At 38.7% G+C, this 17,334-nt stretch overlaps 1 protein-coding gene across 2 annotated transcripts in view; it reads right to left on the minus strand.

The window, feature by feature from the left end:
- Positions 1-17,334, minus strand: part of MYO6 (myosin VI) — a 169,933-nt gene that overhangs the window by 113,622 nt on the left and 38,977 nt on the right. For both annotated transcript variants that reach the window (XM_050950114.1, XM_050950113.1), the window contains exons 2-5: positions 16,996-17,133; positions 9,032-9,101; positions 3,047-3,120; positions 669-798 (exon numbers count right to left, since the gene is read on the minus strand). In XM_050950114.1, coding sequence (XP_050806071.1) covers positions 669-798; positions 3,047-3,120; positions 9,032-9,101; positions 16,996-17,115 — 394 coding nt within the window. In that variant the 5' untranslated portion in view covers positions 17,116-17,133. The remainder of the gene's footprint in view (positions 1-668; positions 799-3,046; positions 3,121-9,031; positions 9,102-16,995; positions 17,134-17,334) is intronic.

Here is a 17,334-nt window from a genome sequence, read left to right on the forward strand (position 1 = left end):
CTTCAATGAAAATTGTTTAAATGTTGTTTGATCAAAACAAAGAAGTGTATAGTTTTCATACTCAGAGAGAACGTTAGCAGCACATCAAATTGATTCAATTATGACTCATATTTGTTTGGTTTTTTTGAACAATCTTCTATACGCTATATTACCTTCATACTAAACATATAAAAATATTCATATTAACTGTTTTCTTTATTTAAACCATTTAAAGGCATTTTAATGCATAAGAGGCAAAATGAAAAAGAAGGAACAATCCACACTGACAACATGTTGAAGTAGAAAGGGAATAAACTTCAATACTACTTACTGACTGAAATTTTCAGAATGTGGATAACATCACAACAGAGGCTATTTCCCTTTCAATTTTAATGATAGCATTTCTTAGTTTTTAAAATATTGTAGTCTCATTTTTACGATGCTTTGATTGCATTGTTTATTAAACTATACATAATCTACAGTCTAAGTATTTTTGTTGGGAGATCAATAATACATTAATATTGAACACTGAAGCAGATGGAACTATGTGTCATTTCAGTACTGATTTATCTTATTTAAACATGGTTTAAAAATAGACGCTATTATATATGTTATTTAACATGCGATTGCAAGATGAACTGGGAATAAAAATATACTTTACAGAAGAAAGGCATAAATGTTGGACATACCTATTGCGTAGACATGTGGTGGTAATGTCCCAAGTGATTTACCCTGATACTTTTTAATAGTCTCCGAAGAATAAAGTTTAGGAATATCAAAATATGGGTTCACTGCAATAAGAATGTTGGCTACATAGGTCTGTGAAGAAAAAAAAATTCATAGTAAACCACTAACAAGAACTCAACTAACTGGTTAAAAGCAACTCTGAATTGCTGTTAAAGACAACAGAATCCTCTCAGAGTTTGGAACAATGAAATTAGACTGAGGACACAATCAAATACTGGCAGAAAAGTCTCATTGTTTAGGATTATATACAACTAATTCTGACACCATACTGCAAATACAGATGGGTAATGCGCTCTTGGAGTGGCTGTATTTCTTAACAGTCTTTAAAAGACATCTCGGAAGAAAGCAAAAACTTCCAAAGCACTTCCTAAAAAAAACAAAAAAAACAACCTCATACTCAGTATAACTGTGCCCTAGACAACATTCCCCCTCCCCCTCGTAAAGCAAGTTCTAACTCACAAAGGTGTGTGTAACTTGTCAATGAGCACATGAAGGCTGCTGTGAATCTACACGGCCACTGTATTACCAATATGTATCTCACTGATCTTGGATGTATTGAACATCAACATAAATCCATATTCTACCGAAATAAAATTCCATAGATACACAGAAAAACATTATGCAACTAAACACATAATGTAGATTTTCTATCAAGCTAGAAAACAATTTGGGGTGAGACAACTTCATATTCACTTTTTAAAAATGTTTAACTATTTAAACAGCAAAGGTAGCAGATCCCGCATAGCAATATAGGGCTATGCTTCTGATTCATAGTTACAGCCAGACCAGATAGTCAAAATTCCAGGGGTGGAATGGGGAAGAATGAAGATTCCCTACCCCACAGAGGAGTTATGTGGATAAATTCTTGAATGTGTGTGAGGTGCTCAGATACTACTGATGATGACCAGATTACATAAATGAATAGTTAGATGCCTGAGGATAAGACAAGAGATACTCTTGCACAAAAAAGACTCTAAAAAAGTCAGAAGATGAAGTGATTCAGGCTAAGTGTTTTCATTTGCTGTTACTGAGTCGAGAATGGTGGAAAGCCCCAAGGAGGAAGTTGGATACGGGCCACTAATCCAACATGCATGTTCTGCATTGAAGTGGGGAGAGGACTACACCTGTTCACAGAAAGGATATTTCAGCTACTCTGTTCTCACTATTTCCCTGAAGAAAATTGTATGTGTAAAGATGTTCAAGAGCCACCAGTACTAATATTAACACTCCTCTAGGTAGCTAGAAAAATTACATACCATTGATTCTGAAAACAGCATACAAAAAACAAACAAACAATCTTGTTTACTCCAGTTATATTTGAAGTTACCAGGGAAAACTAGTTATGACAAAAATTGAACCAAACTGTATACAACAGATTCTGGGAAACACATAGGTAGCATTTATTTAAAACAGTGAAGCTAGATTCCAGAGCTGTAACATTGTTTCACCCTCATCATTTCTGCTTTAGATATCTGTTTTGTGTATTTTGGATTTTGTTTTTGTTTTTAACTGCAGTCAAATTATTGACACTATCAGCATGGTTTCTAAAGCTGATGACTGGTATTCTGTAAATAATTCATAGCTAGCTGTATAGTGTTCAGTTCAACAACAACTGAAAATGAGTGAACACGATTTTTGATAGGAAAGCTTACGTCTAAATAAATACATTTGAGCACAACTGGTTTTTAATGCAAATCTTGCCTAGCTCTATCATCTCAGTGCTGATTTCTGTTTTTTAAAAAAGGTGAGGAAAAAAACTTTTATATAACTACATGGATTCTGCCCCCTCCAACCCCGCCCCCCCAAGCTTCTTGCCTCTCTTCTATTTCACAGCTGTCATTGCCAGGGCAGATGGCAAGGACCACATGTAATTTAGTCAGAATTCATTAAGTATAATTAGGCAATTTGATAGCAATATAAAAGATTAAGATGGTCATCTGAGCTAGAAAGTGTCAAAGGAGGCACCTGTGTGCTTCGTTCAAAAATAATGAAGAAAAAGAGCCATCATTGGTAACAGCAGACCTACTGGCAAGGTAGCATACCTAAAGGAATGCAATTTGCTACCACGTAACAAAATAATGAACTAAACAACATACACAAAGTCCAAATTACCCAATTTACCTAATTGACTACTCTTCCCCATCTGAATGAGGTGGCACACCAGACTTTCCTTATCAAAAACCCTAATATTCATAAATGCTACCAATTATGCTTGGGCTATTTCATACTATAAAACAAAATGGCACAAAAATATTACATAAACAATATAATTACATTTATTTGGCATATTATACAAGCTAATACAATATGTAATACTTACATAAATTCTGTCTTTACAGTACCGCACTTTGATATTGTGAAGGAGTGTAGCTTCATTTAAGTACATTAGTGAACCTGCAATTTAAAAACCCACACAGATATTTTGACAAATAACCATCTTAGTGTACGATCACTCAACTGAAATTCAGCATTAAGAAGAATTCTGCTTCCTCTCCTCTTTTTTGGCCCATAAGTAGTTTAATCCTGCTGATTCCTTCAAAACTTTTTAAAGAGACACTATCAACTTAAAGAAATATTGTTTGTCTGGAAAATGTCTACCTACATTTACTGTGACAACAGTAAAAAAAAAAAAGACATCAAATAATATTATTTTCATATAACATTTAATAAAGAACATTAGAACATGGAAATGTCAACCTCTGACTTCACTCCATCAATGATAGCAGCCCCAAACTCTCTCAACAGCTTTTCCCACAAGCACATTCATGCTTTCCTCCATACTGCCCCTTATACATGGAAACAAACTTTTTGGTGCCTTTACAGATTTTTACAAGTTATCCTCCTTCAAATCTTTCTTTGCCATTGTGCATACAGAAAAATGCCATCTAACAGCTAGGTAGTTGAAATTGCTAATTCTTAGCATATCCAAGTGGTCATTTTCAAATGTTCACAACTTGGTCAAATCATGGCGTATTTTCATGGGGACAACAAGAAGAATCCCTCTAATCCCCGGACAATGGTTTTGGCCATATATATAAAATCCCTGCGCCAACTCTGTAGTGCACAAAGAAACTATTAGAAAAAAAATTAACATTAACAAAACTACCTATTTTTCCTTAACCTCATTGCTGAAAATGGGCAAACCAATTTCACCGAAAAACTTAAAAAACCCATCTTGAGATAGAAAGCAAGCATAGAAAGTTTCAGACTGAATGGTTAACATTTGGCAAAGCTATAAAGAAGTGAAAACAGGGCTAACAATGGAAAGTGTTAGGCAGTCTTAATTCTAGGGCATCAATATCCGCTCCATCTATGTCAACAGCAGCATTATCCCTAAAGCCACCCTGTGAACATCTCTTATGTAGAGCTTCCTCAACCTAGGAACTTCCTCTACTCCTTGTCTCTTTAGTTTCTGGTTAGAATTTCAAACACAGAATACACACATCCTTACTTTTCTATTTCAAACACCTCCTCAGACAGCTAAACTTTATTTTGTGTTGCTGATTGTTTAATCTGTTATTTCAGTTGGTTTCCTTTGAGCGTTTGACAGTACTTTGTTTAGAGTCAAGTTTCACCATTTTCTTGGTCAGTTGTATTTCCTGTCTCATGAGCTCTCTAACAACTCTACTGATGCATTGCTCATGTGCAAGTGCTCACCACACCCTACAAGACGACATTGACCCACAAAATGGAAGGAAGTGACCACTGTTTCTGAATTTGGACCAGGAAGGACTCTTTTCCCAGGAGTCCTGCACAGAAAAACATGTTTTTTCTTCCTCAACTTCCTTAGGCTCAAATGACTCATTCTAACGCCAAACACCAGAAACCAAAAGCTTAGTATAAAATGGTATAAGACCCACTACTGATCAGGACTCTCTCAAGCCTTAACTTTATACACAGTTATTCAAACACCCCTCTGCCACAAAACCATCCAGTTTTTATTGCTGAAGGTAAACCTTCCCAGCTACTTCAATCCACAGGGTCATCATAGAAACCCCTTGGGAATCCTGAGGCCAGACAGGCAGTTGGTAACCTCTTCTTCATTCTCCTTCTACCACAATCCGCAACTACAGTCCAACAGAACTTAGCAGTGGACAGTGGGAGCTTGGCAACAGCAGCAGAGCCATGTCTGCCAATGCCATTCACTCCCTTCAGCAGTGAGCAATGAATCTGCCTCCTACCCAAATGTGCCAGACCAGCTTGCAGCAGAAGTAGATTCCCATGGCTGCCCTTTGGTTTGTATAACTCCAACAAGAAGCACATGTGGACTGCTTAGGGAAGGCATCTTTTGCTATGGGAGAATACGAATAGATACTAGCAGAAGGAAAACTCCTTTCCTACACATCTAAGTCTTCTACGGTAAGGTCAATGAAGGAAATACTTAGGCTTTATCCTGAGCGGATAAATCCCTCAAATTGTTCCTCATCCTATTTCTCAAACTAATTTCTCTCCTCCTGAGAGGACAGCCTGACGTGTTCTTACTGAACCAGACAACAGGGTACTTAAGATTTATTTCTCATCCATATGTTCCATCTTACCAAACTCTTCATCCTTTTCCCTTCCAGGGGGTTATACTTGGATGGGGAGAGAAAAATCAGCCAAATAGGCAACTTCTTTCCACATACATGGTGAAGTCTCTTCCTCTTCTGATTTCTCCCAGGAGTATAATTCAGATTCTAACCTTGTGGGACAAGTTAATTTCTTGGGTATGTGGAGATTTATAATCCCATCACTATTAAAAGAGAGACCTCTCAAAACGAAAGAAAATATAGTGGGGAACAATCCTCTCCTATTTCTGCATCTTTAGAAGATAGTGCCAAGTCAGAAAAAGGGAAGAAGAAAGCAAGCTTAGCCAGAAATTTTATGAAGATCCTAAGGATAAAGGGTCTACATTTTGTTCTGTCCCTAAAATAAACTAAAATCTCTTCTCCCATCAAAAGGTTGTTGCTTCAGTTGAAGGGGTTATTTTTTAAAGTTGTTTATGAGAAGGTCATGCAATACAGTAACAAAAGCTTTACTGAAGTCAAAATCTATGACAGCGACTGCTTCTCTCCTATCCACAAGGCTTGTTACCGTGTCAAAGAAAGCTATAAGGCTGGTTTGACATGGCTTGTTCTTGATAAGTCCCTGTTATTTATCATCTTATTTTCTTTGATTGTTTGATTATTTGTTCAGTTATATTTCTGGGCACCTAAATTACTCTGAATGGTGCATAACTCCCCTCTTTTTATAGATAGGTATTATATTTGCCATTTTCCAGTCCTCAGGTATCATTCACGTCCTCAAAGATAATCACTAATGACTCAAAGATCTGTTCAGACAGTTTCTTGCATCAGGCCCTGGCAACCTGAAGACATCTAACTTGTCTAATATCAGAGGGGTAGCCGTGTTAGTCTGGATCTATAAAAGCAGCAAAAAAGAGTCCTGTGGCACCTTACAGACTAACAGACGGATTGGAGCATGAGCTTTCGGGGGTGAATACATGCATGCATCCAACGAAGTGGGTATTCACCCACGAAACCTCATGCTCCAATATGTCTGTTAGTCTATAAGGTGCTACAGGACCCTTTGCTGCTTTAACTTGTCTAAGTAATTCTTAACTTGTTCTTTTCCTATTTTAGAGTTAGATCCTACCACATTTACCTTGATGTTCTCTATGTTAGCCACCCAGTCATTGCTAACTTTTTTGCTGAAAACTGACATACAAAAGGCATTTAACACTTTGGCTGTTGCTGTGTTTTCTGATATTGTCTTTCCTTCCTCATTAAGTAATGGGCCTACCAGGTCCCTGGACTTCCTCTTGCTTCCCAAGAATTTGTAAAATGTTTTCTTGTTACCCTTTATATTTCTACCTAGTTTAATCTCATTCTGTGCCTTGGCCTTTCTAATTTTGTCCCTACATGCTTGTTGTTCGGTTTTTTTATGTTCATCCTTTGTAATTTGACCTAGTTTCCACTTCTTGTATGACTCTTTTTCAAGTTTCAAATCATCGAAAATGTCTTGGTTAAGTATGATTGGCCTCTTAGCATATTTCCTATCTTTCTTATGCATTGGGATAGTCTGCTTTTGTGCCCTTTATGTGTCTTTAAAAAACTGCAAACTTTCCTGAGCATTTTTTTCCCTTAGACTTGTTTCCTATTGGAACTGACCTACCAATTATCTGACTTTGCTAAAGTCTGCCTTTGTGAAGTCCATTGTCTCTAATCTTCTGTTTTCCTCCTACCATTCCTGAGAATTATGAACTCTATCATTTCATGGTCACTTTCATTCAAGTTTCTCCCTGTTTGCCAGCATCTTCGCTAGTCACTTTCTCTGTCTTCTGTAATAAAAAGTTGCCACCAATGCATTCCAAGAATTTGTTGGATAATCTGTGTCCTGCTCTATTATTTTCCCAACAGATGTCTGGGTAGTTGAAGTCAATCACCACCATCAAGTCCTCTGTTTTGGAAGATTTCATTAAGTTGTTTAAAAAAGGTCTCATCCACCTTTCCTCCGTGATTAGGTGGTCTATTGTAGAACCCTACAATGAGATCCTCATTTTTTACCACCTCTACCCTTAGAGATTTTCAACAAGACTGCCTCCCCTGGCTATCTCAACAAGGATGCTCCCTCTTTCTCCTCCACACTGCCTGGGCAGAAGCAGGGAGGTACTGAAGGCACAGGAGAGCCAATCAGCTCCCAAGATTCATGAGGAGAAATTGTAGTGAAAGTTCTGCTCATCCCTTGCAGTCCAGGGATGAAGCATGCTCACTTGCTCTGTGGAACTAGCTCATTATGCAGTTCAGGCAATGGCTAGGGGATGTGTAGGGATGGAGCATACTCATTGCAGATCGAATCTTTGGAAAATTTAGTTGCCAAACTCCAACAAGTCTCTACTGAGTATACAAGAGGTCACTATGTCAATGTGGGCAGCCATAAACAATGACACACATTGTTGAGGACTGCAAAATGACTGAACTTCCTAGAGATATTCGTGCCTTGAAGAATGTTGATAAGAACGCCATGGCTTGACCTGACCAGACTGCATATGTCAAATAAAACAAACAACTAAATAAATATGAGAATTTATATTCAGATCCTTATAACCCAATCAAACTGGGGCAGATTTTCACAGAGATAGTAAAGTGTACATCCCTGTTACCATAGGGTAACTCCCTTACAAAACATCAAGTTCCTGCTCCAAAAAACTGAGGTTCTAGAGCATCCCAATGAAATGGGAGTGAATTTAAAAAAACAAAACAAAACACAAGCAAAGTATTTTTCCCTAACCTTGTTCTCAGAAACTGCTCAATTAGTTGACACTTTAAATCAATCAGTAAATAAAAATAAGCCTGAGACAGACACCCAGCAGGAAGGTAAAATTATAAGCACTGAAAAGACAACCTTCTAAAAGAAAACATTAGCTACCAGTTCTACCTACAATGACCCTACACTGTACCTGATATCACAAGTTTCAGGTCTTTTTTTACTCACTGTTGCAGACTGGCTACGTATCTAGGTTCAGTCACAAGAAGTAGATGTTATTGCTTTCAACAGGAGTTGTGGTCCTAACTCATGCAGTGCTTTTGAAAATCTCACCCTCTATGTATTTTATATTAAGAACAGCAGAAGCTAGTCTTGGCGACTGTATAAAAGGCAATCTCAAACATCCAGACCAACAGTCCCTGGGAAGCAAAATTTAAAAAGACAATATCTTCAGTTTTTTCCCCCCAGAAAAGAAACCACTCTGCAAACAGATCATATTGCACAAGGCAACAACAAAATTCTAGCCACTGTTGCCAGATTAAAAAAAGGAGGAAAAGTATAGAAGCGTACAACAGCCTTAACATTTTGGGTAGACAGCATCCCTCTTCCATTACTACTCCCAAACTTGAGTACTGTCTGACAAAACAGGTAGTTTTTCAACACATAACGAAAGATCAAATCAAGCCCTGTATTGCTGCATGCAGCTCACTCTACTGTCCATTAAAATTATGAATCATGTCACTACTGTACTATGACGCACAGTTGATTTAACATATGCAATCAAATTGACACTAGTTTTGTTACAGTTTTGTAAGAGCATTGCAGCTCACATGCTGGAATGAAACATTCTTCTTTTGCATGCTCATTTGAGAATTGAGAACAGCAATAAATGTAAGGTACAACTGCCTCTTAAAACTGGTTTAAACACAGGACACATTTATAGCAATCAAGATCCACTAATGTTATGTGTAACATCAAGAAAACAAACAGTATAGATTTGGTTACAAAACAAATGAATCCTTGCTATTATATATACACACACTTCAAAATATATACTTACAATTATCCTCCATATCCTTTTTACTATCCTCTTCTGCAGGAAACACTTGGTTGATAACAGCCAGAAAAGTCTGTCAGATAAAAACATTGACATTTTCAGAATTTCAACTGCAAAAGGGAAAGTGGCTCTAAGATGTTGTGAGCTATGTTTTCAATAAGTGTATTATTTGTGTTAAGAAAAGTGAAAATTTGCCATTTCTATATTTTACTGTGGCAGGTTTTAGTGTGTTCACCCAACCACCGCAACAATTTACTTCTATTGCAGTTGCTCCTAAGGACACTGATCAAGGATTTGGGCCTCATCATAATAGGTATTTCATAAACAAAGATACACTCCTGATCATGAGCATTTATCATTCTCGTATTTAGACAAATGGAGGGATGCTAATGGTAAAGATAGCTGCACTACAGCAATCATTGTAGTCTCAGCTGTACTACTGCTACTAATACTTGGGGATCTATGGATGAAAAATGCTAAGTGCTTTAAAGGTAAGCACTATCCCCACATATTTAGATACTTCAGTGATAGAAAACAGTAACACAGTTATATGTATTTTATTCAAAAGGAAACAGAATAAAAAGGATAGGACTTGTTCAGAGTTATACAGCAAATCAATAGCAGCTCTCGGAATAAGATCCAAGTCTCCCAACCCTAGCATAGTACCCTCAGTCATGACTCAGTACTAATATCCCATTTAAATACAATCCCATTTTAAAATACATGACAGTAGCTATACAAATAGTAACACACAGTATATTCTCAAACACTGAATTTTGATTTTACAAGCACTTCCTTTAATCCTGTATTTCAGTTACACAAGAAAACCACTTAGCCAGTGTTCATCACTTACTGGAACAAATTTGTAGCAAGAGCAAACCTGTCTCTTTAATACTCCAGAAATTGTAATTTATATTGTTTTTAAAAAGGAAAGAAAACATGCAAGAACAGATCAGAGTGTCCACAGTGTACAAACATGCTATTGTATTTTTTAAACAGCTTACACACTTTTGTTCAGACATTTTATCTGAGTCTATACAGCATGCACAGGTTATTTACATTAGAGAATTGTAGCTATCTATGAATGAGCCTTGTTGTATCAATTAATGTTACAGCTGCTATGCTGCTACAAAGATAATTTCCATGAGGAGAAGGGGATTAAGGCAGTGAGATTAGTCTATTTATCTAAAACAGCAAAAGACAAGCAACAAGATCTTTGTCTAGCATAAGTAATCATCTTAACATTTTAAGCAAGTTTGTCTATTTAAAACTTTGCTCAGTGAGAAACCCTCATGATAAACATCTTGTTTTCTGTTGCAGTTTAAGACACCCTCTTACTTCAGTACAATAGAAACAATACAATGTAGGTCACACGATCTAGAATTTCACACAGCATTAAGCAGCCACAATTCCACTTCATTTTGAAGTGGCAGGTTTCTTAAATTGAAGTATTAAAGTGTCTATAAACTAAGTGTTGCCAGCTGGAAAACAGTAAAAAAGCTTCCATGATTTTCTTCCCTGGTATAGGAGACTCTTCATGGGTCATACACTTCTTCTCTGACACTCCCTTTTTCCCTTCCTACCTCTCATTAGTGTTATGTGCTAAAACATTATAAAGGAGGGGCTACACGTTGCCTTGGAGATGGTCAGAATCCAGATTAGCCAGTCCTCCTTGGGAAATCTATATAGCTTCAAGATACAAATGTTGTTCAGTGAAGCATGTTGCAGCCATGGAGAGCCCTTTCATAGGCAACACATTAGGGTGGTGGGGGCATCCAGCATCAAGTACCCCCTCTTTCCACCCCTCCTCCCCCGATTTCTGCTTGTCCTGTTGGGGGGGAATAGGGACTCCCCGCCCCCATCCAGCATGCTCGTCCCCTTTCCCTGGCAGCCGGGCCGGGAGCAGAAGGGGCAGGACCAGTCACTTCTCATGCTGGCCACTCTGGGTCGCTGCTCTGTGTGGCGCAGCAGCTGCCTGAGACAGCCTGGCTGAGATGACAGCAGCGGGCCAACCCCTTCTCAGACCCGGCTGCTGGGGACAGGGGCCAAGTGAGATGGAGTCCCCTCTCTCTCCTAGCATGTTTCCTTTCAGCCTGCTTGAAGCTTGGGGGCAAAACCAGTCCTGTCAGTCACTGGTAGCAGAGAACTACTCAGCCTCTGGAAATTCTCCCCCGTCAGAAAAAAATGAAAACTACTTTCCTAAATTACAGATTATGTTAAATATACTTTGAATGAAAAGCACAACGTCTCCTACTGAGAGCACAGTAAATCCCACGTAACCAAAAAAAAAAACCCAGAACAACAAACCCCACAAATCTTTAAGTGCCAATTTCCATCTCTATCCTGGATGATCTATTTGTCTCCAGGGAGGATGGATCTGAGGACCTTATTACCAGAAGAAAGGAAGTTTTCATGTAATCAGAAATACAGGTTCCTATTTCTCTTCATGCTAAGGTCCACAGATCTATTACAATGGAGCTCTCATAGCAGTGTGCCTCCAGGATGGGAAGCAGGATCATCCTTTAAATGTGGAAAACAAAAACAAGGAAAATATCCTGTACAAATACCTCCTCCACCAAACCGTGTGCACTAAGGGATGGATAAGACTTCTGTCAAAAAAAAAAAAAAAAAAAGGAAAAAGGAAAAAGAAAAGGAAATGGCATTGGCTAGGAGTGAATGACCAATATGCAGAATTTGGTGAACTTCTGCTTTGTTGGCCATCTAGCAGGTTTCTATACTGGAGATATGACAATACTGCCCTGAGATTTCCACCGCTCCTAAGTGCTGGACTATGATACTTAACCAAAAGAGGAATAGTCTTGAATGTACTTAGGAAATGAATGCTGTGACAATTGTGAGGACTGAATTGAAAGTATAATATTGGGTCCTTAGAGGAAGCTTCCAATGTCAAATAAAAAAAAAACTTGTCTGATTGGAGATAGTAGCCATTTGAAATCCTACTCTAATGGATAGGAAGTGTAACAACACCTCCTGCAGAGGTTCATTCTGAGTAGTGCTCTGAAGAGCAGAATGAGGTTCCAAGATCATGCTCTACGACCGTGTGGGGCTGGAATAAAAGCAATGCCCTTAGGAAGCATTTAATGTTGAGATTTGTATAAAACTTCCTTTTCATTAACATTTTAAGAACACTATGCCACAGAGACTTGACTTTTTTGTTTCAACATTCATATACCCACAACAAAGCCTTCCAGTAGGAACTCAAGGTTGTATGTCACTGGTATATCATTGTAATTAAATATGGACTTTGTGCTAGGCAGTGGAATAAGCTGTACTTGTTGACTTCTCTTTTGGGGTCCCTGAAAGCAATAATCCTTTAATTCAAGTATTTATTGTAAACAAGTTTGGTCTCCGATGGATTACCGGTCTTGCATTAGCTCACCTCCTCTGTATGACAGAGGCATCCAAGGAGCCAATACTAAATTATAGCTCTCAGGCTTGATTAACCTCTTTAGCCAGAAAGGCCTAAATAGGTATCACTGCTGCTCCCTCACGCTTCTTTTGTAATCTCCTGAGGAGCTGTGGGAAAAGTGGGAAGACATATGCAGTAGGGACCTTGACCAGGTTTGTAAGATGCCATTCACCACTCCACATCCAAGGTCCTGACAGAGAGGCTGTAGAGCACTTTTATTTATTATTTCCATATGCAAAAACGTCAATCAGCAGTCCAGCAAACTGACTGCAATGAGCAATGTATTTCGGAGAGCATCAGTCACTCTGCAAATCTCATTTTACCAGATAAGCCTTGGTGTTAATCTTCCCCTTGATAGGCAGTGTGATGGTGTGGGGAAGACTGTCAGTGTCCAATTATGAATTCTATTTGGTTTTATAAATGCTATTTGTAATTGTAACAGTCACGTTATCATATCATCCATTTTGTAGTAGGAACCTGACATGTAATGAGGAAGCTGTCTGGAAAGCCATAAGAGAACCATCAAAGGCCATCAGCATTGAATGGCTCTCCCACTGGGATATAGTGGGACTGCTACCACCAGGGCCATTGACTCTGAATGGACTCTGCAGAGGAGTCTTTCTTGGGGAAGAGAGCTGGAAACCCCCTGTTCAAACACATGGCTGTGAGAACAGGGTTTTTTCCCCATGACTAACAAAAGAAAGTCAATTTTCCAAGGGGTGGGTGTCATGACCAGAACTGTTCTGTTATCCATGGAAGGAGCTGTGCACTGGACCTCAATGAATCATTGTGTTCTAGCTGACGGATGCTGTGCTTTCTCCACCTGTTACACATACCCTGAACTGAACTGGGAAGATGTTTAAAACAAAAATACAAAACAAAAACAAAACCATGATTCTCTGCATTCACCAGTTGTAAGAGCAGAGAATATAGATCTGCCAATGGATGAGGCAGCAATGCAGAAGGGATAGAGAGAATTACTGGACAGGTATCATATGAACTCTGGATCACTGAAGCATGCCTGTGTATCAGACCAGAAATCCCAACAGGAATTGAGTTTGCATCTCTTTGACACCACTTTCTATTATGGCCATCTTCATCTTCTGTTAACATTCTCCTGAGATGAGATCTTTTACCTGATAGATTCATTCTCAGTTCAGGCCTATGACTGGCTTCCCTGGCGCCATGCATTTGTGTTTGCCCTGAATCCAAGATATTCCAGGAACCACATTACTCCATATGTTTGTTTCAGTTTTCTCTGTCGTCCAGAACTCAGATCAGAAACATTGTCCAGGAAGAAATAAGTGAATGTTCTTCTTTTCTAAAGCCAGTATAATTACTACCAAGATCCTCGAAAGAGACCTTGGGAGTGCATGTAAAATAGTATGGTAATATTTGAAGTTGGGAAAAGAAAACAGCTGCCATCCATCTGCAAAACATAGGAATTGTCAGAGGATAATAAAATGGGAATGCTTTCAAGACTAGCCTCCACTCAGAACTTATTTAGATAGGGCTCTGCTCTGCTTGTACCCAATTCTCTGAGGCTGGAAATAGCACTGGAAGCAGGTAGCAATATTCCAGTCTGAAGTAGATTTTGGATTACTTCATTCATGTCAAAGCAGCAAACAGTCCTGTGGCACCTTATAGACTAACAGACATATTGGAGCATGAGCTTTCCATGGGTGAATACCCACTTCGTCAGATGACATGCATCCGACAAAGGGGGTATTCACCCACGAAAGCTCATGCTCCAATACATCTGTTAGTCTATAAGGTGCCACAGGACTCTTTGCTGCTTTGACAGATCCAGACTAACATGGCTACCCCTCTGATACTTCATTCAACTCATGGTCTTTTCAGGTTGCTGAGCCTGGGAATGGGACAAAAGTTGCTCTTGAAATTTTTCCACAACTCTACAGGGTCCCTCCTCACAATGTCCAGTGAGCTCATTTGATCAGAGCTATAGGTAGCCATTTTGCTCCCAAATTGAGAGAGTCTGGCACCAATTTAGGGTCTAACTCCAGACAGAGCCATTTTGGAGATAGCTCTGAGGCAAAAAATGAGCAGCTAATGACCCTGCTACCACTTGCGAAGAGATATTTTCTCCTATGTACTTCACAGATTGCTTCAACTTGTCGCATGATCTGCATTCCTTTCCATAGTTTGTAACAGGAGTCAGGATCATAAGCTGACTTTTCTGCTGGTTCTGAATAGCCGCTGCTTTCCATAAAGTTTATTGTACCACTAAGACAGCTCAGAACTGATTGCCCTGAGTATTTGATTCCAAGGACCAAAGCCCCATATAGCTGAATGAAACGTATTTGAATGACACCTTTTTCACTCTTCTCTTTCCAGGGAGAAGTTTGCAGGATATGCAATTTTTAGGCCGAGAGGCAGCATACTCATAATACTGTCCATCCGTGCTAGTATTGCTTATGAAAGCACACTTAGGAATCAGATAACAATTCACATTTGTTTATTCATTGTTGCAGGCCTGATGCCAGAAGAGAGTTTTCATGGCAAAGCAGGGGCTGAGATAATGCCTGCCTGGACTGGGCTGCCAGTGAAGTGCCCACATATTGAGGCAACCACTCTTTCAGGTAAAAACATCTCCCACAATTAGAAATTCTGAGTCCCTGCCCACTGCGGAAAATACCCTCATTTATCTTTGGTAATGATACCAAGTTAAATATTGATCAGTGTACACGGAGGAAACTTCTGGTCTAAAAGAATGAAGGCCGGGAGAGGGTGTGGTAGATAGAAAAAAAACAGTCGACCAAAAGGCCCTTCAAGGCCTTCTGATTCCTCCACATCCAGGGTGTTTCTCTCATCTGCTATAGGGAAGAGGTGGTGGTGCTGGCAAGGCATGAAATTCTGCAACAGAAGCTTGGAGCACAGGAGTGGCAAGAAAACCCTATTAAAACTTTTCAGGGTAGATGAAAAGGATATATAGATAATTTGTCTAGGCCATTTGCAGACTTCTTTAGAGTAATTTCACAATATGCAGTACACTCCAACCTGAAAGTTCTGGTTCTGACACCAAGGTGTAAACAGGCTGAAGTGCCCATTGTATCTATCTGTGGCTCTTACCATGAAGAAGAATGATATCAGATGGCATTACACTTGGTTTATATTTTTATCAAGCAAAGATGACCAGCTTCCTATTCAGGTTTCTTCCTAAGATATATACCCATGTCCCCCATAAAAGGAAGATCTGCTCTGTCACCTCTTGACCTGTGACTAAATTCCCTGCAATTGTCAATATGAGAAAGCTGATGAGAATATGAAGGTATTCTCCTTTCCTACAAATTAAGTTATAATGAGGGGGAACTTTTTGGAAATGACACACAATTTATGTAATCTTCAGAAACACCAAAACATGAAGACTTTAAAACACAGCTGCTACCACTCTTGCCAGTAAAATGTAAAAACATAACTTCTTGGCTATCTGAACTAAAATAACTGGGTAGCACAAAATTTCTTATAATACAAAGATACTCTGTCATAAATTGATGTTCAACTCAAGACCATTGGATGTGAACAACATTGTGAAAACTCTACCAATTTGAAAGTTCATATGTCAGGACAAGGAATCCATCTCCTCTTCACCACTGAATTAAGCCATTGCACCAAATTAAGTGAGAACCATCACAAAAATATAATCCAAAGAGCTCTTTGTGGTTTGAGACCATATTACTTTTGAAGATGTCATCTGGAGGAGACTGATGGAATGTAACTGTTGCTACTAAATTCCTTAAATTACTCCTTAAAAAATGGTTTTCCTCAGCATTATGGGTATTCTTCAATTACCAATGTTTCCCTCACCATAAATGCAGTGGGGGGGGTTTATTTACAAGTTTTCGATTTTATCTTTAATATTCTGGGCTTCCTGAGGTACAAAGACCCAAGGTAGCGGTACTCATGTCTCACTAGTATTAACACATCTGAGGGTTAAGACACTATAGTTTCAAATTTATTATTCAGTATCCCTCAGAATTAATCCTTTCAGACATTTATGAAGTGTCCTCAGAAAACACTTCTCCTTTATAAAATTAATTCTATTGAAACTGTGAAGCCATAGGAAAGAGGGGGGAAATCTGACAATCAATACAACCAAAATTTGTTTTTATAATTCATCCTAGATTTTGAACCATTATAAACGCAAGCATGGAGGAGGGAGAAAAAAAGAGGTGTCATCTCAAAGACAGATTCTGAGCCAGTCTCAGTTTCAATATGGGAAAATTAACACTGCACAGAAGGAGACACACATATTCAGTTACTTTCTATAGATACTGCAGATACATGGAAATCTGGCAACCAGAAACTATGTGTTTCTTGCCAGTGGGAGCCAGTTCTGCAGAATTCAATATTATGATCATTTTTCTTTGCACTGAGGAAGCTGAGGCAAAGGAAATGTTAAGTGAATTGCTCAAGCCAGAGACAAAGAAGAGATTAGAAACTGACTCCCATTGTTGTGCTCTAGCATAGAACTATGTGATGGTATAGTTCTTTAAGGATTCCTTAATCCCTTTCTTACCTTGCCTTTCTGGTTTAACGGTTCAATAGTTAAGCTGTCAGGGCCAATATCCACGATATTCCCCATCTGAAACCCATCAGTTGGGTGTGGAGCCCAAACAGGCTTCCCGTCCTCCATCATTGGAACTATTCACTATTCCTGTAAGGAAAAAAAACTGTATAAAAGTCTGACCAAGTGTCTACAAACTTTAATTTGTTATTTTTAATCCAAACACGGAGTATATAAAATGAGAACATGAAACACTGATTTCTAGTATTAAAGTAGTTACACCCATATGTACGCCTTATTGATTAAAGAACTTTTACTGTAACCTCTATCCAAATGCTCTTTGGAAACCGT

Source organism: Gopherus flavomarginatus, chromosome 4 (assembly GCF_025201925.1).
Source record: "Gopherus flavomarginatus isolate rGopFla2 chromosome 4, rGopFla2.mat.asm, whole genome shotgun sequence".
NCBI classification, from domain to species: domain Eukaryota; kingdom Metazoa; phylum Chordata; order Testudines; family Testudinidae; genus Gopherus; species Gopherus flavomarginatus.